The 27749-nt window shown below is 46.2% G+C and overlaps 1 protein-coding gene across 5 annotated transcripts in view; it reads right to left on the bottom strand.

The window, feature by feature from the left end:
- Positions 1-548: 548 nt before the first annotated feature.
- The window catches only part of MGMT (O-6-methylguanine-DNA methyltransferase), a 500744-nt gene continuing 473543 nt past the window's right edge, over positions 549-27749 (bottom strand). For all 5 annotated transcript variants that reach the window (XM_073546350.1, XM_073546351.1, XM_073546353.1 and 2 more), the window contains one exon: positions 549-1471. In XM_073546350.1, coding sequence (XP_073402451.1) covers positions 1343-1471 — 129 coding nt within the window. In that variant the 3' untranslated portion in view covers positions 549-1342. The remainder of the gene's footprint in view (positions 1472-27749) is intronic.

Here is a 27749-nt window from a genome sequence, read left to right as displayed (position 1 = left end):
TCGGCCGAAAAAAAACGTCCCCAGGAATGTTTTATGTCTCAGTCAAAAAGGCGGACAGTGACGGATCCGTCGCCGTCCGTCGTCAGCTAGAATGGACGCCTATGGGCGGCGGATCCGTCGCTGTCCGTCAAAAAACGGATACGTGAGTGGATTCCGTTTTTCATTTCTGCTCCTTTAGTTTAACCCCAAAAGCCTTTCTGGCACCAAAAAATCTCTCTCGAATCGTGTTCATTTAAATTCCAAAATCTGCAGTTTCAACAGATCCGTCAAAAAAACAGAAAAAACGGATGCAACTGATTAAACGGATCCGTTCTTTCGGCGGATCCGCTAGACGGATCAGTCGAAAGAACTGATCAGTTGCATCCGTTTTTCACTCATTTCGACGGATCCGTCATTCCGTCAAAACGGCGGATTTTGACTGACGCCAGAAAACTGAAGTGTGAAACAGGCCTTAAACGGAGCCATCTCTTTACAAAAAATTGCTTCCCATCAATATAACAAACATCCTAAGAAAAAACCCCAGAAAGTATCATCCAAGGACAGGTGCGTATTTATACAACTTTTTATTATTAACCGTTACTGGGTACAAATCTATTTTTCCTGGCAGGAAAACATAGAAAAATGAAGGAAGCCGGCAAAAAAAAAATCCTCATCAAGATCCTTTCAACATCTACTCAAGGATCTAAGCGATAAAAAAAAGGACATAAACAAAAAGCACAATGGACATTTCCTAAAAGAAAAAAAGCAGAAGCGAAATGTTCTTTTATTATAATGAGTGGCAGCGACATACATGAAAGGATTAGGAGGGAACGCCGGGCACTGATGTTGGCGCAGGGTTTGGATGAATACAAGGCCGGGCAGGAATGTGTGTGTGCGTCTGTGCATTTTGTTGTGAGCGGCACGCAAGGCTCGGACGCTGCCTGCTGTCCCCTCCGTCGGCCAGATGCTTCCTCGCCGGGGCAGTTGAACCTCGGATTTGCCACGCCACTCCCCTCTCTTTTTCTTTGCTTTAATGGGCATTAAAAATAGAACAAAACAGAAGTGGAGATGAAAAACCGAATACAAGCCCGACAGGCCGGGGCGGCCGTCCTCATTCTGCTGCAAAATGGTAAAACAAGGCAGAGCACACAAGCGGCGTCCCCCAGGACACAGCCAGCCTTTTTAATACAGTAGTGCCACCGCGCCGCGCACGTCGGATGTTGTATTATATCTATATGCCACTCAAATATTTACAATTTTTCCTGAATTCTGCTGCCGCGTGGTGAAGCCTCCGGAGCGCCGCGCCGGGGTTATGTGCTTTGGCTGCCGTACAAGCTTCTAGGTGAAGGCACTAAGCGCACGTTCACATTTCCTTCGCATGCTTCTCGTGTGCCAAGAGCCAGAGCTTCACATTGTTTCCTTTGCCGCCGCTGTAGTTGCCAATTTTCCCGTCGCTGCAGATCACCCGGTGGCACGGGATGATAAGTGGCACCTGGAAGACAAAATAGAGACATACATGGAGCCGTTAGTGGAAAGCGGTTTACTAAATGGACGCGGCGGTGGCGAGGATGACGTCTGTTGGATCGGGGAGGGATGACGCAGGCGGATGGAGTTCCTGGAACGCCATAAGCATAATCGGCAATCTGACCCCTGGCATCAGCCTCCTTTATAGTGATGAGCGGACGTACTCGGATAAGGTGTTATCTGAGCATGCTCGGGTGCCGAGCGTCTCTGGCGTGCTCAAATAATATTTACGCATCCTGACAACCGCAACAATTGCCTAACAAACAGGCAATCCCTCTGCTATTACTCCTGGAAAAAGGCTATTCCGCCATTAACTGGAAGTCTTCCACAATAGACTGAGTAATAAAAGCCCCATCTGACCTCTACATTAAGTCCTATGGGCTCTCTCCTAATACGGGTGATGCAATATGCTCCAAAGCTTGCATCATGCCGTTCCTCTGTAACGCCTCCTGGGAAAGTAAGAATTTAACAACTGGGTGATTTTTGTTCCCCTTGCAAACTGAAAAGAGTACTGCAACAGTTACCGGTAACTTTTTGGAAGATCGCCTGTTACTGGATTCATTTTCTGAGAACTTTTTAATGTGATCGATCCTCTATAATTACTCCTGGAAAAAAGGAAGTCTGCAATAGACTGGGTAACAAAAGCCCCATCTGACCTCTAGATTAATTCCTATGGTCTCCAAGCTATAGCAATTTATGGGCATTTTCTAAAAATTGCAAAAAAAATTTTGAGTAAAACTATAGGATTCAATCATCCATCCCCTGGACGCCAGTCCTGAAGCTTTTTATTTTAGGATTAATGGAGGTGTTCCAGACTATTGGTTGCCAGATAATTGGAATCCGACTCAACTAGTTAATTTCTTTTAACATTACCAGTCAGCCGCGTTATAATAAGAGAGGAACGTCAACACACAGTTATCAATTTATTCCTTTCCAGGAGGAACAACAGAGGAATGGTACCATGCAAAGTTCTAAGCAAATGAATACAATTTATTTTATAAAATGTGTTTTAGCAAATCATTTTAGTAAATAATTGCATTCAGTTACTTAGAACTTTGCTACATGCAATTCCTCAGTTATTTCTCTTGGAAAGGAATCAATCTGCAATTCCTTAGTTATTCCTCCTGGAAAAGGATAATTTTGCAGTTCCTCAGTCTTTCCTTTTGGAAAGGAATACAATCGCAATTATCAAGTTATTCCTCCTGGAAAGGAATAAATCTGCAATTCCTCAGTTATTCCTCCTGGAAAGGAATAAATCTGCAATTCCTCAGTTATTCCTCGTGGAAAGGAATGAATTAACATCTGTTTTTCCTCTAGTCAACTGGGAACAGGACAACAACAGTAAATGTCTCGGAAGGCCTGTCATTTATATTGCAGCAACTGCCCTGGTAAATAATTGGACTTATTTCTGTGCTGTACTGTTCCTCCTGTTATTCCGCTTGTCAACTTGAAGCCGATCCCATTCGTTCAGTGTTTGTACGATTACCTGTCAGCTATTCTGTCATGTCTGTATTAGCAAATAATCATTTTAATTTTCTGAGCGTTTTTCTATGTGCCCATCACTCTGTTGTTACTCCTGGAAAAGTAAAAAAACAAAAGAAAACAAAAACCATGGTCTAGCCAACAGGGAGCCTACTACAGGAGTCAATTTCTTCTAAGATTGCCAGTGATGACTGCACTGGTAAATAAATAATCGTATGTTTTCTTAGCTAATTGCATTGTGTCGTCCCTCCGTTACTCTTCCTGGAAATGAATACATTAACAATGGGTTGTTGTCAGTCCTGTTTTCAATGAGGCGAATCCTTACACCCTTAAACCCTTACACCCTTATACGCGGAGTCAAGCTGTGTAGGGACATGAGAAATAGTAATCATCAGATTGTAAAGTATTTTGACATTTCCAGGAAGATTTACAGAGGAACGACACAATACAGAAGCGTATTTTTAATTCCTTGAGAATTATCTCGTGACGCAGAGCCGGAGAGGCGGCCGCCGCTCTGCTCATTTCTGGGAACCAATTAATTAATAAACGAAACAGACATAAAACCGTACGTCTCCATTTTCCCACAAAATACCAACTGTCTGTAACAAAGGGGCATCGCCGGGCGGCACAAGATGGCGATGCATAATGACGGCTATTTGCATTTTTATATGTTGCACATGTTGTACCCCGGCTGGGGCGTCATTTGGGCACGGTGGGTGGTGTGGGTACGTGGGAACCGGAGGACTATTTCCCTTTAACCCCTTCCTCCTGGAGTCTGATGTTTGGGTACAGCAGGGGTGCCCGTTTGATGCCAGCCGGGAGGGCAGCCCGCATCCTGAAGTTTCTTTACTGTATCAGTAAACTTTGCAGGGTGAGGGTCTAAGCCACAAATAACAATAATCGGAGGGGGTCCGCATCAGCCTATTCTCTTCTATGTGACCACTCCATCCGTAGCCAGTGGCACACTACTGCTCCATCCACGAGGGAAGCATGGGACCCCCATTTTTATTATTGGTGAAGGTTTACTTTGTCTTTAAATATTTTATGGTAAAGAATAAAATGGGCGTTTTCTTACGGAAACAGCGCCACTCTCGTCTACTGGCTGCATCTGGTACTGCAGCTCATCTCCATTTAAAGGGATATTCTGCTCTAAAAAAAAAAAATCACCACCTGGATAGGCGATAAGTGGGGTCGCCACCATTGGGGCTCACATTGATCTATGTCCTCTATTCTACCGTCTCCGGGTGGATTGAATGGGTCGGCTGGTTGCACATTGCATAGCTGGGGCAATCGGTCCATTAGGGCAAGTGTTTATGTAATTCTTGCCTAAAAGTGGGCGAGCTGTGGGGGGCGCGTCGTTCAGCTGCTTCTTCAGCGCCATAGGAAATGAATAAAGTTGCACGGCACACGGGCCACAAGTCTCTCCATTCAGCCTCTCCAGGCCATGCTCTTCCACAAATTACATAAGTTCGCCATCCTGGGACCAAAATAGAAATTCCCACCCTCTCAGATGTTAGGCAATGTCATTTTCGTAGACTGGAGCGCCCCTTTAAGTGACTAGGTCTGGCCTGCAATACCACACACAACCTGTGGAGAACAGTGGTGCTGTTTCTGGAGTGAAAAAAAACAGTCAATTTTTTTCCGATCTCCTAATATTACAGATGTGTCGTTATTAATGCACGGGCCCCTATAGAACTGGTCGGAGCTCACAAGCCTCTGTGTAAAGAGGGGGTGTGATACCACACCATGGCGCAGGTCAGTGACAGCGACCGCGATAAATGTACTCCATAATGCCGTGCGGTAACGTCACGCGCTGCGGCTCCCCGCCACTGTATATGGGGCTTTCTATGAACACTTGCATCACACAACTTAATTAACCCCTTGATTAAGAACGTATTGTGCATCCCCAAACGCTTCCTCCGAACAAGATGCTAACATCATAAATCAAATATAGCAATGGTGGCAGCCGCGTCCCGCAGGGAATCAGCCGCGAATCACACAGGACATCATAATGCATCGTACTGATGATAGCAAATGATGTCTGCTAAAAAAAGAAAACAATGGGGTATGTGCGAGCGGCGCGGACGTCCTCCCCTATGTGATCTGCTGCTGACGGCTGTTTTCCCATTTTGTGGATCTTTACGGACTGTCTTTTGCTTTTTTTTTTTTTTACACTGTTTATATCCGGACTTTTTGCTGCCCCCAATTAGTCCAGTTTTTACTATTTATATGCCTAATATAAAGACCCAAAAATGAGCACCTCTCAGATGTGGGAAACTACAACTCCCAGCATGGCCTAACATAAGCAGGTGACTATGAGAACCTCCAACACGTGAACAGGTGGAAAAGTAAAATAAATCGTATAAGACTCGGCTATAAGTCAGGAACGTTCCAAAATAATAATTATTACTTACCCGTTGAATTGTCTGGAGCCTCCACTGATCCTGCAGTTATTACCGCTGCTATCAATCACTGGCCTTAGTGCTGCTGATGCATGTATAGAACATGATGGCTGTGACCACTGGATGATAGAACAGGTGCCCAGTATTCCGGATATTGTGGGACATTTGGGCCGAAAAGTGGTGGGATTTCTGTACACTATGTCCAAAAAGTGGATGCTCTGTAGCAGAATTGGAGCGTTACTGAAACAAGCGGGGGCAGGACTGGGGGCGGGGCCTATGAATTATATACAGCATGTGACTATGAGAACCTTCTACATATGAATAGAGGGTGAAGTTTTTTCAGCTTTTGGGAACAGGTAGAAAAGTAAAACTCTGTTATGAGCCAGGAACATTCTAAAAGAAATTACCATTATTGATCCGTTGAATCCTCTGCTGGTCCTGCCGTAATTACCACTGCTATCAATCACTGGTCATAGTGCTGCTGATGCATGTATAGAACATGATGGCTGTGACCATTGGCTGACTGCCTAGGTGCCAAATCTCCTGGATATTCTGGGACACCTGGGCCGTAGAGTGGTGGGATTTCTGTACACTCCGTGTAAAAAGTGGACATTCTGTAGCAGAATGAGGGCGTTACCGGGATAAGCGTGGGCAGGGGTGGGGGCGGGGCCTATGATTGATATACAGAATGTGATTGCTGACAGCACTCAATCGATGAGGGAGGGAGCGGATAAGTAATAGCAATTTCCTAATGGTATAACATTTCCAAATTTTGTAAAAGCCAGAAAAACCCATTTAAAGCTTTCAATGGCATCCATGTCTTAAAGGGGTTGTCATAGAATGGAATAAGCCAAGACAGGTTATAAGTAGAGTTCAGCAAAAAAACATTTGCGCTACTCTAGTCCGACATCAACGTCGTTACTTTGTGCCATCCAGACCAGGGCAGCGCAAACTTCATCGGCCGGCATTTCGCACTCAGATTGTGATTACTAGGCCATGATGACATTACAGTGTGACGCACGTCGTGACGTTGTAGGGAAGGTGACCTGACGGACGGACTTGACAGCAAGTAGGAAGGAGGGTTTGCACATTTTAGGCAGATAGCAGTTATGACAGTGGGGAAACAGCTAGGAAAGTGTAGGTGATGTTCAGTACCTGGGGTTGAGTTCAGGACTTGACAGCAGCTTAGGGCTTTAGAAACCATTGGTCATGGGGGGCGGAGTTACAGGGAACCGGGAAAGTTATAAATTTGACAGGAGGGTTCCAGAAAGTTCCAGTCCCCGGGAGGAGCTCAAGAGGAGAGGAGCCTGTGGCAAAATGGGTGTTGTGAGGAAAGCTCAACCAGGGGACTGAGGAGAGAAGTCAGGGGGTGGTCCTGACACGAAGTACCGCAGAACAGACGAGGATACCGAATTTGACAACAGCTGACCAGTAAAATTACTGTTGGTGTACAGGCCTAAGGCGGCCACAGTGACCAAACTGGCAGGAACGTCACTAAGCTGAGAAAGGGACGGTGTGTGTATCTACGTCCCAAGTGAAAGTACGGTGTGTGTGTACCGGGGCCTGGAAACGGAGAGCCGTGAAGGAATTGCGGTGTGTTGTCAGAGCCGTCAGTTGGACGGCGGAAAATAAACTTGGACCTGTTGCACCCGAAAACTGCCTCCATCTTGTGTCTGTACGTTACTGGGCGGTATACAGAGGGACCACCCCCCAGTCCGGCCCACAGACCCTACAACATCACAAAAGCCTAGTAATCGCAGAAGGAAACCAGGATGTCAGCATATGAGTGTCAGCCCGGGAAGTTTATACTGCCCTGGTACAAATGTAGATGACAGACCAGGGTAGTGTGAATGTTTTTGCTCATCTCTACCAATAACCTGTCTTGACTTAGTCCTGTTTGTGACAACCCCTTTAAGACACGGCTGCCCGCATCAAAACTTTAGTTATTAGCATGTGAATGTAAACAATACTGTTTTCATTCACTGGCAGAAAGAAGAGAACGGAGAAGTAGAAAAGTGAAAAAGTAAAAAAAAAAGTGTAAAAAAGTCAAAAGTAAAGTAAAAAAAAATCCACATGAAAAACAAATAAAACATTTATTATTATTATTATTTTTTTTTTTTTTGCTGGAAGCATAAGAACTGTACAACTGCTGCCTCCATTCACGCTTCGGGCAGGTTTTGAGGCCAATGATTTCCACCTAAATCACCGTTTTGTCCTCCCTTTCCCCTAAATGACACCATCTGGTGCCCGGACCTCCTATGGAATATAACAAAGAATTTAGTGCCGCACCTATGATTCCCTTGTAAAACCTGCAAATTATGGCCACCTGTTCATTATTACTGAGAAAATAGGTGAGCGCTTGCGGGAGATTTCTCTATACCGTGAGACAGACGTTTAGGTGGAGGGGAGAAACAAAATGGAAAAAAAATGACAAAAATTGATTTAAAAAAATAGTATATAAAAAAATGAAATAGATTCTAAAGATAATTATTATCCAAACCGAACATAATAAATCGACGATTTCTGTAGAGAACGATAAGCGCTATAGGATATGTAAGGGTAGAGCTGGAGATGCTACATCACAAGCCTAAAAAACCATAAAAACCCACTGGTAAAAGAAGCGCAATAAATGATGAGTTATGAGGAATGTGATACATTGCAGAAATGACTATAATAACAGGAGCAGAACAGTTTATTATAGCACGGCTTTTATTACCTGTCCTTCATTCAAGCAGACATATCCCACAGCCGTACACACAGGGAAATAGGAGAACACAGGCGCTAAATAATATATATATATAAAAAAAAAATATAAGAAAAAAAACACATAAAAACATGACTGTCCTCCAAAATTAGCAAAACTCTTTTCGATGGACAGGATGCCATTCACTTGAATACTGTAATACCAGACCCAACCCAAGGACACGAGTGGCGCTGTTACTGTAGAAAGGAACCATGTTTTTTAAGCGTCAACTGCGTGTCATTAGCACCATGGCCTCCAATTCATCATTTGCAGGTTGTTGTTGTTTTTTTTAAGTGGCTCGTCTTGTTTTTGTTTTGTGGCATTTGTTACTGTTTTTTGCGCCAAATTGAACAAAATCAAGGGTTTTTTTTACCTTTTTTGCGTCTATAAAGAGCACAAAGTCGCTCGATAGTCTTCAACTGCGCAAAATAAATCAATTTTCTACTCCAGGATGATTGGCTGCAGTAGTCACATACTTTAGTAGAGATGTCACCGATGCAGTTATGTCATCAAAGACCATGGGCAGCGGCGCTGAGGCAGCATCAAGGAGGCAGCACTGGGGCAGCATCAGGAAGGCAGCACTGGGTCAGGATGGCAGGGCTCGAGTAGCGGCAGGGAGGCAGTGCTGGGGCAGAGGCAGGGAGGCAGTGCTGGGGCAGAGGCAGGGAGGCAGTGCTGGGGCAACAGGAGGGAGGCAGCACTGGGACAGAGGCAGGGAGGCAGGGCTGGGAGGCAATGCTGGGGCAGCTGCAAGGAGGCAGCGTCAGGGAGGCAGCACTGGGGCACCGCTGGGTCAAGAAGGCAGCGCTGAGGCAGAAGCAGGGAGGCAGCACTGGGACAGAGGCAGGGAGGCAGTGCTGGGGCGGGGAGGCAGCACTGGGGCAGCGGCAGGGAGGCAGCGCTGGGGCAGTGGCAGGGAGGCAGCGCTGGGGCAGAGGCAGGGAGGCAATGCTGGGCAAGCTGCAAGGAGGCAGCGTCAGTGAGGCAGCGCTGGGTTAGGAAGGCAGCACTGAGGCAGAAGCAGGGAGGCAGTGTTGGGGCAGAGAGCAGCACTGGGGCAGCGGCAGGGAGGTAGCACTGGGGCAGCGGCAGGGGGGCAGCAGGAGGGAGGCAGCACTGGGGCGGCGGCAGGGAGGCAGCACTGGGGCAGCGGCAGGGAGGCAGTGCTGGGGCAGCAGGAGAGAGGCAACACTGGGACAGAGGCAGGGCTGGGAGGCAATGCTGGGGCAGCTGCAAGGAAGCAGCACTGGGGCAGCGCTGGGTCAGAAAGGCAGCGATGATGCAGCATTAGGGAGGCAGCACTGTGACAGAGGCAGGGAGGCAGTGCTGGGGCAGAGAGGCAGCGCTGGGGCAGCGGCAGGGAGGCAGCGCTGAGGCAGGAAGGCAGTGGCAGGGAGGCAGCCCTGGGGCAGCGGCAGGGAGGCAGCGCTGAGGCAGGAAGGCAGTGGCAGGGAGGCAGCAGGGAGGGAGTAAAGCTGATTGCTCATTTTGTTATTTTCACAGCGGGCAAGGCAGACACGTACTTCTATATAACCATAAAAAATGCCCCCCCCCCTCAAAAAAAAGAGTACATTTGGTCTCTAGAAACCCAGGGATAGCTCAAACAATATATATATATTTTTTTCACACGTCAGAAGTTTTTCTGGTTCATGTGTCACACGCTGAATGCCTACACTGATATATCCATAGACATGAAAACTAAATCTCAGTCTCATCCGGCAGATCTCTTGGACTCGCACAATAAGCACAACTGGGAAATGCACTGTAAAGGCGCACGTTACCTCAATATAAGTAAGTACACCTCACCAAAATGTGTCACCTGTCTTCATTTAGAGCAAGTGACTGACAAAGGGACAGATGATGAGAGATACATAATAGATAGATAGTAGAGATAGAAAATAGATAGATAGGAGAGCTAGAGAGATAGATAAATACATGATGATAGATACTGTAGATAGACATATCATTAAAGAGAAGCAGGCAGCAGTCCAAAAAATGAAAGTGAAAAAGGGACTTTATCAGCCCATCTGGTGTGGCAACGTTTCGGCTGTGAAAGGCTTGGTGTGGCTTCAGAACGTCTCTACACAGCAGAAACGTTGCCACACCAGATGGGCTGATAAAGTCCCTTTTTCTCTTTCATTTTTTGGACTGCTGCCTGCTTCTCTTATATGATATTAACATGACAACGGAATATTTGGGAGGCCTTGCACCCATCTCTGGCTTATTTGTTGCTGTTCCGGTATTTTTTATTCTAGATAGATAGATGAAGCAGGCAGTAGTCTATGACCCGTGTAAATACAGGGCCTTTATCAGGGTGTGTGCTGCGGATTCTGCTGCGGTGCACAGGACCATTATAACCTATTGAAATAAAAAAACGCATTTTAGAAACCGGATTATCTGCGGTTTCTAAACCGCAGAAAGAATTGACATGTCAATTCTTTCTGCGGATTCCGCTGCGGTTTACCATCTCCGCAGATAAACCGCAGGTCTTTTGACCTATTATCACCTTTTGTGGTAACCTTAATTTCTTTTTTTATAAGAAGGTCCCACACAATGGTACTTTAAAAAATAATCTCTATTTATAAACAATACAAATTACAATCATTAAAAAGAAGGTGCTAGACCAATGTAAGGGACAGCACAAAAACCATAGGAGCACCACATAACAGTAGACTTTTCCTGGAGACAAAACAAATAGGGCCATGTATACAAAATATCACAGGGAAGGGCCACTGTTATTTACTTCCTCCATGCCCATAAACCAACTATCCTCAGATATGTCCAGCAATATAGGAAAGTGTCCTCCTCTAATGTCTCCAACATGTGCAGCGCCCAAAACTATTAAGTAATCCCCTATAATTGTCCCAAATAGAAGGTATGAAACATAATGAACACATGTGGAAAACCACTATGACACACCGTAGACTGATGGTGCTTCCTGGAGCGTCCCTCGTCTTTTGAACTGCGAATTTACCTGCAGATTTTGCAAAATCCGCGCCGATCAATCCGCAGCAGAATCCGCAACGAGGGTCCCTGACTGCCCTAAGCGCTGACCAGTTTGTATTTGTGACACTTGTCCTCCCGCTTTCACCATTTGCGGTGTTAATATTCGGAGTATTGTGGACATTTTCCCCTCTCGCGGTGCACAGCATTCTTCTGTTTTCCTGCAGGACCTGCACTCGCAGAGGACACTGAACATGACTATTGACTTTCCAGAGGAGCGTGGTCTTCTGCTCTCACTCATGATAACGATACAACGGTCTGACATCAATGATTGATGAGCGCGATGTGAGTAAGGTCCAAAATATGTTATATGTTGGGGAGGGGAGACGTAGGACCTCCGCTCGCTCTCAATAGCAGGAGCACTTAAATAGCATCTGTAAAAATGTCCAACACAAAAAAGTGGTCCGCATTTTTCAAGGTTCCGTCATGGGCGGTATATAAAATATAAGGAGAACGTACAAGTCAATACATTTATAATCACCGGCTTCTTACATAATGGATGTGGAGAACTCCCATGTGTCCCTCGTCTCATTTTTCAACCGGATATCATTGACATCATACTTCAGCCTCATTATACGACCAGCACTCGAACCACTCTGGGCTCGCTCACATTTCTGGATAGATGTGACATATGGAACGTTTAAAAGCCCTCCATACACATTGGATGACTTATCTGCACCTGGTATTTTTGGTGGGACTGGCAGGGCAGCTGTTGTGTATGGGGACCACCCAACTCTCGTACGACGATTGATGTCAGCAGAAATCAGAATCAGGTAGTTGGAATTTTGACACATGATCCAATTGTGGTTCTCTCCTCTCTCCCCGCTAATGACACATGAATGCCAAATCGAGCACTCATGTGTATGGGGGGTCGGGAAACATCGCTGTCTGCTAAATGACCGCTATCTCTTGTTTATGGACAGCAATTGAGTCTTTGAATGACTTGAGGAGGATTTCGGCTCTTGGGTAGTAGAGAAACAGTGTGTCCTGTGCCTACCCTACTCTTGGCTTGAAAAACAAAGTGCCAGTCAACCCATATTGCCATGGTCCTCCCAAGCCCAGAAGGTTGTAGTATTGGTTTCAAGGTCACCTAGCCACCAGCAGCATGAAAACCAGAAAGGGGCCTCATTAGTGATGAGCGAGTATACTTGTTGCTCCGGTTTTCCCGAGCATGCTCGGGTGTCCTCCGAGTATTTTGGCGTGCTCGGAGATTTAGTTTGTGTCGATGCAGCTGCATGATTTGTGGCTGCTGGACAGGCTGAATACATGTGGGGGTTGCCTGTTTGTTAGGGAATCCCCACATGTATTCAGGCTGTCCAGCAGCCATAAATCATGCAGCTGCTTTAACAAAAACTAAATCTATGAGCACGCCAAAATACTCGGAGGACACCCAAGCATGCCTTGTCGAGCTCAGCTTGATTGACAGGTGTATGTCTATCTGCCTTGTTTTAGGAAAACACTTTTAGGGCAGGTGAAGATGACCGTGTATTCGCTCATCTGGGAGAATCAGGTCGATTATGTAAAGCACACTTATGAGACTCTGATCATAGTGTGACCCGCTTTTCTCAGATGAAGAGAAGATGGGGAAAAAACATTTCTCAGTCTTCTCCATTCTGTCAGTCTGTGGAATTCAGAGTGCACTCAGATGTCATCCGATGGTTTCCACGTAGTCACTGACTCGGGCATGCAACGATTTTTTCCTCAGACTGGCTCGGTCGGAGGAATAAATCTGACATGTGTGTGGCCCCATAGACCCAACTTGGTCCGAGTGCGATTCGATGTTTTCTAAGATCGCACTTGGACCAAAAATATGGCCATGTGCACGAGCCCCTAAAAAGGAGTTGTAGACAGTAATAAGATTCCACCGGGTGGGTGCCTCAACCTCTTCTCACCCACCTCAGCTTAATTGACAGGTCACTTCATACTTTCCAATCAGAAGAGACTTGTCAATTGAGTCGAACTGGGAGGGGGAAAAGTACTTCTGCCCATGCCACACTCATTTTTATAACAATATTTGCATTAATTTTTTTTGTTAAAATCTCAAACCATACATAGGTGATTCCCTTGATGCATATTTTCCAACGTCTATTCTATAATTATCCAATAATCCCATAATTGCATCTATCTGTAAACTGTAACCTATAAAGGAGAGTAAGATAAGGTGGGGGGGGGGGGGGAGTATGGCGTAAAATCATCCAACAACATACAACATATTGTAAAAGTGAAAAGTTTGGATGTTTTAGCCATGACGTACACGTCATGCGCTCTTTACTTAAAGAGGGGTGGAGTTTTCACTAAATGCAATGGATCTTCAATCAGTGCTGTTTATATAATATGCAAATTAGTGATGAGTGAGCGTGCTCGTCACTACTGGTTACTTGCTCGAACATCAGTGTGCTCGGGACGCTAGTTACTCAGCGAGTATTTTTTGAATGCTTGAGAGGGAGCTTGAGTCCCCACCACGCATTTTTATCGCTTTTTAGACAGCCAATGAACATTTGGAGATTGCCTGTGAGTTACTGTAGCCATCTTTGTTGTGACATTACTGTGATTGGCTGGCCACATAGCGTTGTCAGATCTATGTAAGACCCATGACACCATGTTTGACACACTATACCCTGGACACAGGCAGCATAGGATGAGGTTCTGGTGAGAGGGGGACAAAATTGTAGCTGTGCATTAGCAAGGGATTCAACCACATTTATATTTCTGTAAAGTACAACAGCAGCCCTTCTCAGGGTCAATGATAATTAATATTAATATTGCTGTTAGCAGCACTAAGGGATTGTTGTTCTGAGGAAGTAAATATTATACACCATTTTACTGTGGCAGTTGGACGTCAAAAGCATACAGCCAGACTTGTTTGGATATCAATAGCATCGCATATAGCTTCTACAGTATAACCAGTCCATCTGAGTTGGGTAAATTTTCCCGCAATAGTAATACTGCAAATTTTTTCAGCAGTGTAATTTTATCAGGCATTTATCGTGCTGCATTGGGCCTCAGAACAGAAAAAACATCACTGTATTGTGCAGTCTAATAACTCCAACTGAAGTGGGCCAATTTTAATGCCATTGTAACACTGCAATTTTATCAGCAGTGTAATTTAATACAGCACTTTTCATGCTGCAGTTATGCCTCAAAACACACAAAAAATGTTTGGTTTGAAATAGCATCGCTCTAATCATACTGCAGTCTAAGACATCCATCTGAAGTGGGCCAATTTTCCTGCCATTGAAATACTGAAATGTTTTCTCAACAAGGATAGATCATATGCAATTTAAAATGGACAAGGTGCATGGTAAGGGATACGAAAGTGGACATGATGCTGATGGTGAGTGCAGACGCTGAGGCCATAGACAAGATGAAACTGTGCCTGCCGCGGAAGCACAACAAATACATGCATCATGTCGATCTACCTTCCTGTTCCACCTTGTAGGGGGGCATGGAACACTATTCTTGAAGCCAGAACAGTGTGAACAGTTGTTCAGTAGATACAAGATAATGTTTCCAGTCACTTTGCCAGCACCACTCTGTCTTCCACATGGTCCAGTAGCCATGATTGTGGACCACAGAATCCTCATCCCCGATTCTCCTTCCTCCCTCCATGCCGAGTATCTCCCACACTTGGACACTCCGAAGAGTGTTCACATTTCCAATTATAGATTCTGGCCTCTCGTCCTGCCAGTTTCAAGTGAGACATGAGATCACATGTAGAGATGCCCAAATATTTGAGCAGCCACGCTCACAAGAAGGCGATGGTGGGAAAATGCAATTACTGTTGCAAGAGGTGGATGATGATGAGACATAATTGCCAACCAGTGTTGCTGTTACGTCAGCAAGTCAGGAGGAGGACCAGGGTGCGGAGGTGGAAGACGAAGTGGTGGATGATGAAGTCATTGACCCAACCTGGGAAGCCGACATGTAGAGCTAAAACAACTGCGCACAGCTTTTCTGAGGCTCCACCTTCAAGTAGAGGGAACATTTTTGAAAACCAAAAGAGCCGGTGGGTTCTATTAGTAATATATCAACCAGTACAATGTTGTTTGCTGTCAGGTGGTCGCCACATAGGACAGGATTTCACAGCTTGGACAGGAGAGTTTGTACAGTGAGTACAGAAGATCCTGGACTCCTCCATATCAGTAGATGCGAAGGACGCTGGTTCCGAAACGCGCATCGGGGAGTGCCTGGCATCACCACACGGGGCTGTCACTATACCATTGGTAGGTGATTTACCATTATTATTTGCTGTGCAGTCGGTTCACTATCACAATTCATAGGGAAGCTACACATTTATGCTCAGTGGAGCTATATTTTCATGCACTTGTTGGCTTTATAATATAGAAGATATTGGCACTTTCTATAGTACATAAGATATATTTGTAATTGATCATTTATATATCAAACAGTTTCTTATATAAAATATATCAAATATTAAGATTGCGTATTATATCAGTTTTATAAAAAAAAATTTTGTGATTGGGATATTTAAACCTTTGCACTGCTCACTATTATATTTGTCTTATAAATTTTACTATATATTTTTATTTTTCATCTGGTATAGTACTTATGATATACTTTGCATATATTATATTACAAATTATCTAAATATTCATGCAAATTATTTGACAGTTCCCATGCATATTTGCAATTGATTTTATGTATTGGTATGCCATATAGGTACTTTTTTCTTTTTTGTGTTGCACATTATTTGTCTTTGCCAATTGATTAAAATAAAGGTTTTTTTATATCCTAGCCATCCTGATTTTTCTTTTAATAAATAGTGATGGCCGCCTGATAGCGCTGAAAAAAACAGTGACTTTAAATGTGTCTGATACAGGTTACGGACAGGTAGATTACAGGTATTCCTATCAAGAAGATCGTAAGATAACAACAAATAACAATCACAGCATTTAAAGTGTAACTGTTGTTTCAGTTTTTATTTAATAAATAAAAAGAACACATGAAAATAAGAACCATTGTAATATTTGTTATCAGAGACATCATCTTCTTCGTCTTCCTGGACTGATCTTTCATTCTCAATTCATTGGTAACATCTGTATTCAGTGAAGACAGATTATTTACATTACTAAGATAGGGGATGACAGCTGGTCCTCATAAAGTTCTTTGGAGAGGAGGTAGGGAGGGATAGCTAGAGAATGGCACACAGACATTCTGCTGCAAGTTCTCTCGAAACAAAAGTTACATTTTAATGCAGTTTCCCATCATAGCGGGTGATCACTTGTGGTCAATGGGGGAACAAATGGAATATTTCTTGGCATGAGGCGATTCCAGTCAAATCTTGGGTAGCGAATGGGAGTGGTGCTGAGGTATACATGAGAGAATGGGAGTGGTGCTGAGGTATACATGAGAGAATGGGAGTGGTGCTGAGCTATATATGAGAGAATGGGAGTGGTGCTGAGCTATACATGAGAGAATGGGAGTGGTGCTGAGCTATACATGAGAGAATGGGAGTGGTGCTGAGCTATACATGAGAAAATGGGAGTGGTGCTGAGCTATACATGAGAGAATGGGAGTGGTGCTGAGGTATACATGAGAGAATGGGAGTGATGCTGAGGTATATATGAGAGAATGGGAGTGGTGCTGAGCTATACATGAGAGAATGGGAGTGGTGCTGAGCTATACATGAGAGAATGGGAGTGGTGCTGAGGTATATATGAGAGAAAGGGAGTGGTGCTGAGGTATACATGAGAGAATGGGAGTGATGCTGAGGTATATATGAGAGAATGGGAGTGGTGCTCAGCTATATATGATAGAATGGGAGTGGTGCTGAGCTATACATGAGAGAATGGGAGTGGTGCTGAGCTATACATGAGAGAATGGGAGTGGTGCTGAGCTATACATGGGAGAATGGGAGTGGTGCTGAGCTATACATGAGAGAATGGGAGTGGCGCTGAGCTATATATGAGAGAATGGGAGTGGTGCTGAGCTATACATGAGAGAATGGGATTGGTGCTGAGCTATATATGAGAGAATGGGAGTGGTGCTGAGCTATATATGAGAGAATGGGAGTGGTGCTGAGCTATATATGAGAGAATGGGAGTGGTGCTGAGCTATACATGAGAGAATGGGAGTGGTGCTGAGCTATACATGAGAGAATGGGAGTGGTGCTGAGCTATATATGAGAGAATGGGAGTGGTGCTGAGCTATATATGAGAGAATGGGAGTGAAGCTGAGCTATACATGAGAGAATGGGAGTGGTGCTGAGCTATATATGAGAGAATGGGAGTGGTGCTGAGCTATATATGAGAGAATGGGAGTGATGCTGAGCTATATATGAGAGAATGGGAGTGGTGCTGAGCTATATATGAGAGAATGGGAGTGGTGCTGAGGTATACATGAGAGAATGGGAGTGGTGCTGAGCTCTACATGAGAGAATGGGAGTGGTGCTGAGCTATATATGAGAGAATGGGAGTGGTGCTGAGCTATACATGAGAGAATGGGAGTGGTGCTGAGTTATACATGAGAGAATGGGAGTGGTGCTGAGCTCTACATGAGAGAATGGGAGTGGTGCTGAGCTATACATGAGAGAATGGGAGTGGTGCTGAGCTCTACATGAGAGAATGGGATTGGTGCCGAACTATATATGAGAGAATGGGAGTGGTGCTGAGGTATACATGAGAGAATGGGAGTGGTGCTGAGCTATATATGAAAGAATGGGAGTGATGCTGAGCTATATATGAGAGAATGGGAGTGATGCTGAGGTATACATGAGAGAATGGAGTGGTGCTGAGCTATACATGAGAGAATGGGAGTGGTGCTAAGTTATACATGAGAGAATGGGAGTGGTGCTGAGCTATACATGAGAGAATGGGAGTGATGCTGAGCTATATATGAGAGAATGGGAGTGGTGCTGAGCTATATATAAGAGAATGGGAGTGGTGCTGAGGTATACATGAGAGAATGGGATTGGTGCTGAGCTCTACATGAGAGAATGGGAGTGGTGCTGAGCTATACATGAGAGAATGGGAGTGGTGCTGAGCTATATATAAGAGAATGGGAGTGGTGCTGAGCTATATATGAGAGAATGGGAGTGGTGCTGAGCTATATATGAGAGAATGGGAGTGGTGCTGAGCTATATATAAGAGAATGGGAGTGGTGCTGAGCTCTACATGAGAGAATGGGAGTGGTGCTGAGCTATATATGAGAGAATGGGAGTGGTGCTGAGCTCTACATGAGAGAATGGGAGTGGTGCTGAGCTCTACATGAGAGAATGGGAGTGGTGCTGAGGTATACATGAGAGAATGGGAGTGGTGCTGAGGTATACATGAGAGAATGGGAGTGGTGCTGAGGTATACATGAGAGAATGGGAGTGGTGCTGAGGTATACATGAGAGAATGGGAGTGGTGCTGAGCTATATATGAGAGAATGGGAGTGGTGCTGAGCTATATATGAGAGAATGGGAGTGGTGCTGAGCTATACATGAGAGAAAGGGAGTGACGCTGAGCTATACATGAAAGGGAGTGATGCTGAGCTATACATGAGAGAATGGGAGTGGTGCTGAGCTATACATGAGAGAAAGGGAGTGACGCTGAGGTATACATGAGAGAATGGGAGTGGTGCTGAGCTATATATGAGAGAATGGGAGTGGTGCTGAGCTATATATGAGAGAATGGGAGTGGTGCTGAGCTATACATGAGAGAATGGGAGAGGTGCTGAGCTATACATGAGAGAATGGGAGTGGTGCTGAGCTATACATGAGAGAATGGGAGTGGTGCTAAGCTATACATGAGAGAATGGGAGTGGCGCTGAGCTATATATGAGAGAATGGGAGTGGTGCTGAGCTATATATGAGAGAATGGGAGTGGTGCTGAGCTATATATGAGAGAATGGGAGTGGTGCTGAGCTATATATGAGAGAATGGGAGTGGTGCTGAGCTATACATGAGAGAATGGGAGTGGTGCTGAGCTATACATGAGAGAATGGGAGTGGTGCTGAGCTATATATGAGAGAATGGGAGTGGTGCTGAGCTATATATGAGAGAATGGGAGTGAAGCTGAGCTATACATGAGAGAATGGGAGTGGTGCTGAGCTATATATGAGAGAATGGGAGTGGTGCTGAGCTATATATGAGAGAATGGGAGTGATGCTGAGCTATATATGAGAGAATGGGAGTGATGCTGAGCTATATATGAGAGAATGGGAGTGGTGCTGAGCTATATATGAGAGAATGGGAGTGGTGCTGAGGTATACATGAGAGAATGGGAGTGGTGCTGAGCTCTACATGAGAGAATGGGAGTGGTGCTGAGCTATATATGAGAGAATGGGAGTGGTGCTGAGCTATACATGAGAGAATGGGAGTGGTGCTGAGATACATGAGAGAATGGGAGTGGTGCCGAACTATATATGAGAGAATGGGAGTGGTGCTGAGGTATACATGAGAGAATGGGAGTGGTGCTGAGCTATACATGAGAGAATGGGAGTGGTGCTGAGCTCTACATGAGAGAATGGGAGTGGTGCTGAGCTATACATGAGAGAATGGGAGTGATGCTGAGCTATATATGAGAGAATGGGAGTGGTGCTGAGCTATATATAAGAGAATGGGAGTGGTGCTGAGGTATACATGAGAGAATGGGATTGGTGCTGAGCTCTACATGAGAGAATGGGAGTGGTGCTGAGCTATACATGAGAGAATGGGAGTGGTGCTGAGCTATATATAAGAGAATGGGAGTGGTGCTGAGCTATATATGAGAGAATGGGAGTGGTGCTGAGCTATATATGAGAGAATGGGAGTGGTGCTGAGCTATATATAAGAGAATGGGAGTGGTGCTGAGCTCTACATGAGAGAATGGGAGTGGTGCTGAGCTATATATGAGAGAATGGGAGTGGTGCTGAGCTCTACATGAGAGAATGGGAGTGGTGCTGAGGTATACATGAGAGAATGGGAGTGGTGCTGAGGTATACATGAGAGAATGGGAGTGGTGCTGAGGTATACATGAGAGAATGGGAGTGGTGCTGAGCTATATATTTGAGAATGGGAGTGATGCTGAGCTCTACATGAGAGAATGGGAGTGGTGCTGAGCTATATATGAAAGAATGGGAGTGGTGCTGAGCTATATATGAGAGAATGGGAGTGGTGCTGAGGTATACATGAGAGAATGTGAGTGGTGCTGAGGTATACATGAGAGAATGGGAGTGGTGCTGAGGTATACATGAGAGAATGGGAGTGGTGCTGAGCTATATATGAGAGAATGGGAGTGATGCTGAGCTCTACATGAGAGAATGGGAGTGGTGCTGAGCTATATATGAAAGAATGGGAGTGATGCTGAGGTATACATGAGAGAATGGGAGTGGTGCTGAGCTATACATGAGAGAATGGGAGTGGTGCTGAGTTATACATGAGAGAATGGGAGTGGTGCTGAGCTATACATGAGAGAATGGGAGTGGTGCTGAGCTATACATGAGAGAATGGGAGTGGTGCTGAGCTCTACATAAGAGAATGGGAGTGGTGCTGAGCTATACATGAGAGAATGGGAGTGATGCTGAGCTATATATGAGAGAATGGGAGTGGTGCTGAGCTCTACATGAGAGAATGGGAGTGGTGCTAAGCTATATATGAGAGAATGGGAGTGGTGCTGAGCTCTACATGAGAGAATGGGAGTGGTGCTGAGCTATATATGAGAGAATGGGAGTGGTGCTGAGCTCTACATGAGAGAATGGGAGTGGTGCTGAGCTATATATGAGAGAATGGGAGTGGTGCTGAGCTCTACATGAGAGAATGGGAGTGGTGCTAAGCTATATATGAGAGAATGGGAGTGGTGCTGAGCTCTACATGAGAGAATGGGAGTGGTGCTGAGCTATATATGAGAGAATGGAAGTGGTGCTGAGCTATATATGAGAGAATGGGAGTGGTGCTGAGCTATATATGAGAGAATGGGAGTGGTGCTGAGCTATATATGAGAGAATGGGAGTGGTGCTGAGGTGTACATGAGATAATTTGAGTGATGCTGTTTCTACTATACAGAAATCTACCGTTAAAGGGGACCTGTCACCAGATCAAAACTGTCCAATTTTTTCTGACATGTTATTCTTGCTTTTCCCTGAGTAATCCGTTTTTTGAACTTTTAAAATCTGTCATACGGTTGGTTCCAGACATATGTGTTGTTTTAAACAGTGACAATTTTATCATCTTTTTTAAAGTGGGTGTGGCTCACATGGTAATTATGCAGGTAAGTTTACAGACACGCCCCAGAGGATCCTGTGAGCGATGCCCCCTGGGTAAAAGGCCATATCTCTCGAACTGTATAGCGGAAATTTAAAAAAGAACCTGAATACCCAGCGGAGCAGCAGGAATAAACAGAAGGATGAAAACTGGTCCCTTTTTACCTGATGACAGGTCAACTTTAAAAAAGGATCCCCCAACTTTTATAGGTGTTCACTTGAAACCAGAGAGCATGTTACATTCAAAGTAAGTGTTCAGTATCGCAAGTTCGGAAAGCTGCGATTCCTCACGAGCGGCTTCTACAGCACTATCACAAATAGATCTTGCACCAACATCAACATGGAATTGTGCGGCCTCATAAATCAGAGCATAAATCACTCAGAAATAAAACTAATTCTTATGCCGTCGTCTCGGGTATAAATCGTACACCCAGGTCGTTCAAACCTGGCATGAACTCGCTATTCAATTTATCAAAAAACCGATTTGATTAATGCTGTTTAATTACACATTTCTCCTGCACTCAAATTTATAGCTTTATGAATCGGTTTTGTTATGTTTTTCCTCTATCAAAGGACCTATTCCGGGATTAAGACTTGAGAAAAACAGCCGTGGCGCGATGCAGAAGTTTAGAACGAGGAAAGTTCCGTTGTCTTATTCAGGCAGTCATGGATTATAGCTAATATATATATCAGAATATACAGAAAATAATTTATTTTGTCAGCATCGCTGGGGCATGATAGGTGCTGGATTATTGGACTGGAAAAGTTTGAAAAACTTACTGGTAATGGTGCCAAAACCCCCGAAACCCACCAAGTGCTTCGCACGGCTCTGCTCCATGGAACTGCCAGGACTTGTGATTTTTCATTGCAAGTTGTATGTGGGAGAAGACCAATGGCAGACATCTGACATCTGGGAGCCCTGTTAGAAATGATGCATTGGGGTCCACGTGCTTCAAATTATGCCGTTGGCAGCTATTTTGACCATATTTTGTATTTTTCTTTATTTGATTCTCATGTAGACACAAAAAAACCCTCAAACTGATGAAAGAAGAGCGTCTCCCATCTCAGACACTTGGCATCTCTCCAAGCCTATCGGACACTACTGTCCTCTATCCCAAAATTCCTGATCCGATAATCTGGATGAAATAGGCCACACCTGATCCACTCACAACAGCTGTATCAATCACGTCATGCATGGCAGCCCCCATGTGGATCGGGGGTCACTAATGCACTCATTATGAGGTTTTAATATCACTTGTCTATTAAGTGTTGTTTTCACATTGATTTATAAAGCGCAGATTGCAGTGTAACAGTTTAGTACGTCTTCATGCGGATTCAAAGGAATTAACCCTTTACACAGTAACCACTGTTTTAATTTGTATTTAACAAATCAATAGTAGAAGTGAAAATAATAAACTTTGTAATATATCTTATCAGAGAAATCTGCTTCTTTCTCCTCCTGCATTGATCATTCATTGTCAAAATTCTCAATTCACCGGTAGAATGTTTCTTCATTGAATACACATCTTCATATTTACTGAGATAGGCGATTGACAGTTGGTGCTCATAAAGTTCTATGGAGCGGGGGAGGAGCTATGTCTTTAGCGCCTCTCTCTCTACATAGAATCTTATCAGTAGCAACTGTAACTTCCTATCTCAGTAATGAGAAAGCCTGTCTTAAATAGAACCTGCCATCAGGATCATCCATGATTAACCACAGGTATGGGCAGAATGGCGCTGTCATACATACGTTTAGTGTAAAAATCTGCAGCCTGGTTTTCGTTAAGTCACTATGATAAATTTCCATTTCCTCGGTACTTCCTGCTTCGGGGCGGGACTGTGGGTAGGGTGTCTTTTGGCTCACAGGGCTCAGCCACGGTCCCTTCACTGCATTCCTGATCATGCATTCATTTAAAATTTCGGGTTGGCCCCGTCTTAGTATAACATTATACCATGATAGGGACATTATAAAAGGACGGGGTACATTATACCAGGATGGGGATATTATACTGGGACGAGGACTTTACACCAGAATGGGGGAAATTATACTGGGATAGGGGACATTATAGTAGGAAGGAACCCAGGATGGGGAACATCATTATATGGTAGGTGAACACGCATGTCTTTATAGGATCTAAAATGCTACAAGAGCCCATACATCTGACCAAGATGCAGGTGGGGGATCAGGTTCAAATTTTGAAACAGGGCCCATCGGACTCCAGTTACGCCACTGGTCAGCTCCAAAGAGAATGAATGGAATGGCAGTCTGCTGCTCCATTGTGTAGAAAGGATAAAAGTGTCCTGCTCTTTCCAGCAGTCAGACCCTCAACGATCAGCACCTGTGTAGGTGATGTCACGGCTGCGGCGGTAGCCGCCGCCGCTCCAGCAGCGGCGGGGCCCGCCGCTGCCAGCACTCACCCGTCCTCCCCTCGCGCTGGTTCCGCCTCCTCCTCTCTCCCGTCCTCCTGGCGCCGACGGGCCATGTGCACTCGCTCTAGGGCGCGGGCGCGCGCCCTGAGGGTTCCTTAACCCTGCAGCGCCCGCCCAGAGCTGTGAGGCCACCAATGAGGGCTGTGCACAGGCTATATCAGGCGTCTCCAAGATGGTGGAGACGCCTGATTATAGTGTGCCTTGCCTGCGGTGCTCTGGCCGGGTTTCAGGAGCCTTCCTGTAACCTTCCTCCTATTCCTGCCTTGTTCCCGTCTGGTACTCTGTATCTCCGTCCTGTACTTCAGTGCCCAGTTCCGTGTTTCATATCCCCGTTCTGTACTCCAGTGTCCTGTCCTGTACTCGGTGTCCTGTCCTGTACTCTGTTTCTCCCTCCTGAACCCCAGTGCCCAGTTCTGTGCTCCGTATCCCCGTCCTGTACTCCAGTGCTCTGTCCTGTACTCAGTGTCTTCACTCGGTACTCCAGTGCCCAGTCTTGTACTCCGTATCTCTGTCCAGTACTCCAGCACCCAGTCCTGTACTCCGTGTCTCCGTTCTATACCTTGACCTGCACTTCCTACCCCGTTCTGCATTCTATCCTCAGTCCTGTACCTTTCACTCATCCATACCTCCTGTGAGCCGTCCCTCTTGGTACCGGCTGTTGCGGTTCTGACCTCTGCGGTCCTGCCCCTAACGATCCCTGTATAGGGGTCGGTTATCACCTGGCGTGCTCGGCCTAGGGGCTCCAGATCCGCGACCCAGAGGGTCCACTCTTGGACGTTGTCCGCTCCTGAACGTCACAGTATAATCAGGCCATGGACCCCGCTAGTGCCTCGGCGGCCACACAAAAAGAGTTGCTCTTTTTACGTGAGAACCAGACTAGAATAATGTCCTTCATGAAATCCATGGATGCTCGTCTCTCCGCCTTACAAACTGCTGACCCAGGGAACGCCCCGTTGCTAGTTGGGCTCCAGCAGGAGCTCGCGCAGCAGCGTGACGCCCAGTCCCATATTCTGAGCTATATGGCATCCGTGGATGATCATCTTCTGTCCCTGCAGTCTGCTGCAGCCGCTTCAGCTCAACCACGGGATCCAGTATCTCACCCACCACCCCGCTTGGGAAAACCTCTCAGATTCAGCGGAGACCCCAAGTTGTGTCGGGGGTTCTTGAATCAGTGTCGGTTGCACTTTGAGCTCCTGCCTCAGCAATACCCCTCTGATCGAGCCAAAGTGGCATTTATTGTGTCCCATCTTGAAGGGGAGGCCTTGGCTTGGGTCAATCCCTTGTGGGAGAGAGATGACCCCCGTGGTGTCTAACATACAGAACTTTCTCGACACCTTCCGCAAGGTATTTGATGAGCCTGGACGCATGGCTTCCACCACCGAGGCTCTTTTCAATCTCCGTCAGGGTCCTCTCACCGTAGGACAGTATGCCATTCACTTCCGCACGCTGTCCTCGGAGCTGGGGTGGAATAATGAGGCTTTGGTTGGGGCCTTTTGGAGGGGACTCTCAGGCAAAATAAAAGATGAGCTTGCCGGGCGAGATACTCCTACCACCCTGGAGGATCTCATATCCCTAGCCACCCGTATTGACTTACGGTTTCAAGAACGCTCTCGGGAGTCAGTTAGGGAGAGGAGACCCTTTAGGCTATACCAAGCGCCTATTCCCCGCTCTCCGGCCTCTCCTAGTAGCTCCGTCCCGGAGCCCATGCAGGTGGACCGTGTAAAGTTGACCGAGCAGCAACGCCGGGAGAGAAGGACGCAAGGGTTGTGCCTTTACTGCGGCGGGGCCAATCATTTTGTGCGTACTTGCCCAGTGAAGCCGGGAAACGCTTCCACCTAGGCCAGGTAGGAGAGGCCTCCCTATGTGATACCAATTCCTCTCTGCCCCTTACCATTTCTGTTCTAATTATTGCAGGTCGGGAGCGTAGATCTGTGGAGACGTATGTGGACTCGGGTGCGGCAGGTAATTTCATCCGGCTTAGGGAAGTGGACCAGTTCCGAATTCCGGTGGTGACTCTGGAAAATCCTCGCACTATCGCCTCCGTGGATGGCAAACCGCTACCAGAACCCGTCACCATGGCCACTGTCGAAGTGGAACTACAAGTTGGAGCTCTTCACCGGGAAAAGATCGCTTTTTATGTCCTGCCTAATCTGTCCCATGCCGTGCTTCTCGGCCTACCATGGTTACGTTCTCATGAGCCTGTTCTGGACTGGCGTTCTGGGGAGATTCTACGCTGGGGACACTCCTGTCAGGAGAATTGTCTACTATCGGTACCTCGTCCTGGACCTCGGCATGCTCCTCTCGATCTCCCGGGGCTTCCCTCGGCTTACCACTCTTACGCCGATGTCTTCAGTAAGAAGGAGGCAGAGACCCTACCGCCGCACCGATCCTTTGATTGCCCAATTGAGCTGATTTCAGGAGCTAATCCCCCTAGGGGGAGAACTTATCCATTATCTCCAGCAGAGACCACAGCCATGTCAGACTACATTCGGGAGAACTTGGCTCGAGGGTTCATTCGGAAGTCATCATCCCCTGCCGGAGCAGGGTTCTTTTTTGTCCGGAAGAAAGACGGATCCCTTCGACCATGCATTGATTACCGAGGTCTTAACAGCATTACGGTCAAAAATAGGTATCCTCTTCCACTGATCCCTGAGCTCTTTGACCGTCTGAGAGGAGCCCGGGTCTTCACCAAGTTGGATCTGCGAGGAGCCTATAACTTGATCCGAATCCGTGCCGGGGACGAGTGGAAGACGGCGTTCAATACTCGGGACGGCCATTACGAGTATTTGGTTATGCCTTTTGGTCTCTGCAATGCCCCGGCGGTTTTCCAGGAGTTCGTTAACAAAATCTTCCGAGACCTACTATACTCCTGTGTCGTCGTGTATCTTGATGACATCCTCATTTTCTCACCTGATTTATCCACCCACCGGAGGAGTGTTCGACTGGTTCTGCAACGCCTACGGGAGAACCAACTCTATGCTAAATTGAAGAAGTGCCGGTTCGAGCAAACCTCATTACCCTTCTTAGGGTACATTATTTCGGACTCCGGGGTGAAGATGGACCCTGAGAAACTATCGGCAGTACTCAAATGGCCACATCCGGTAGGAGTAAAAGCTATCCAACGGTTCTTGGGTTTTGCAAATTATTACAGGCAGTTCATTCCCCACTTTTCTTCTGTGACCAAGCCCATCTCTGCCCTGACCCGAAAAGGGTCCAAAGCAAATGCCTGGCCACCAGAGGCCGAAGAGGCCTTCCTTGCCTTGAAGCGATCCTTTGCCTCCGCCCCGATTTTACATCGGCCGACAGCTAATAGGCCCTTCACCTTGGAAGTGAATGCATCCTCCGTTGGAGCCGGGGCGGTCCTCTCTCAGCGGTCGTCTTCTGGTCACTTGGTGCCTTGCGGTTTCTTTTCTAAATCCTTTTCCCCCGCAGAATGCAACTATTCTATTGGAGATCGGGAATTACTGGCCATTAAGATGGCATTGGAAGAGTGGCGATGTCTTCTGGAAGGGGCAGTCCATCCATTCACAATCTTCACAGACCACAAGAATTTGGCGTACCTTCAGTCCGCACAAAGACTCAACTCAAGGCAAGCCAGGTGGTCGCTGTATTTTTCCCGCTTTGACTTTGAACTCCGTTTTCGGTCTGGGGATAGGAATACCAAGGCGGACGCCCTATCCAGGTCCTTACAATCACCAGAGTCTGAGGAGGCTCCTTCATATATCATTGAGCCTGCCAAAGTGATCACCGTGGCACCCGTGACGCTCTCCCACGCTCCACCAGGCAAGACCTTCGTTCCATTGAGTAAGAGGTCGGAAATCCTAGACTGGGGGCACTCCTCCAAGATTGCGGGCCACGTTGGGGTCAAGAAAACGCTCTGCCTTCTCTCTCGCTACTACTTGTGGCCTTCTCTTCATCAGGATGTGACAGATTTCGTAGCCTCCTGCACGACTTGTGCCCAGAACAAAGTACCAAGAGGTCTGCCATCCGGCCTGCTTCATCCT

This window comes from Dendrobates tinctorius, unplaced genomic scaffold (genome assembly GCF_039654945.1).
Source record: "Dendrobates tinctorius isolate UK_male_01 unplaced genomic scaffold, ASM3965494v1 ptg000147l, whole genome shotgun sequence".
Classification (NCBI taxonomy): Eukaryota; Metazoa; Chordata; class Amphibia; order Anura; family Dendrobatidae; genus Dendrobates; species Dendrobates tinctorius.
Note: the sequence above shows the minus strand (reverse complement) of the source record. Positions and strands in the feature narration are given on the sequence as shown.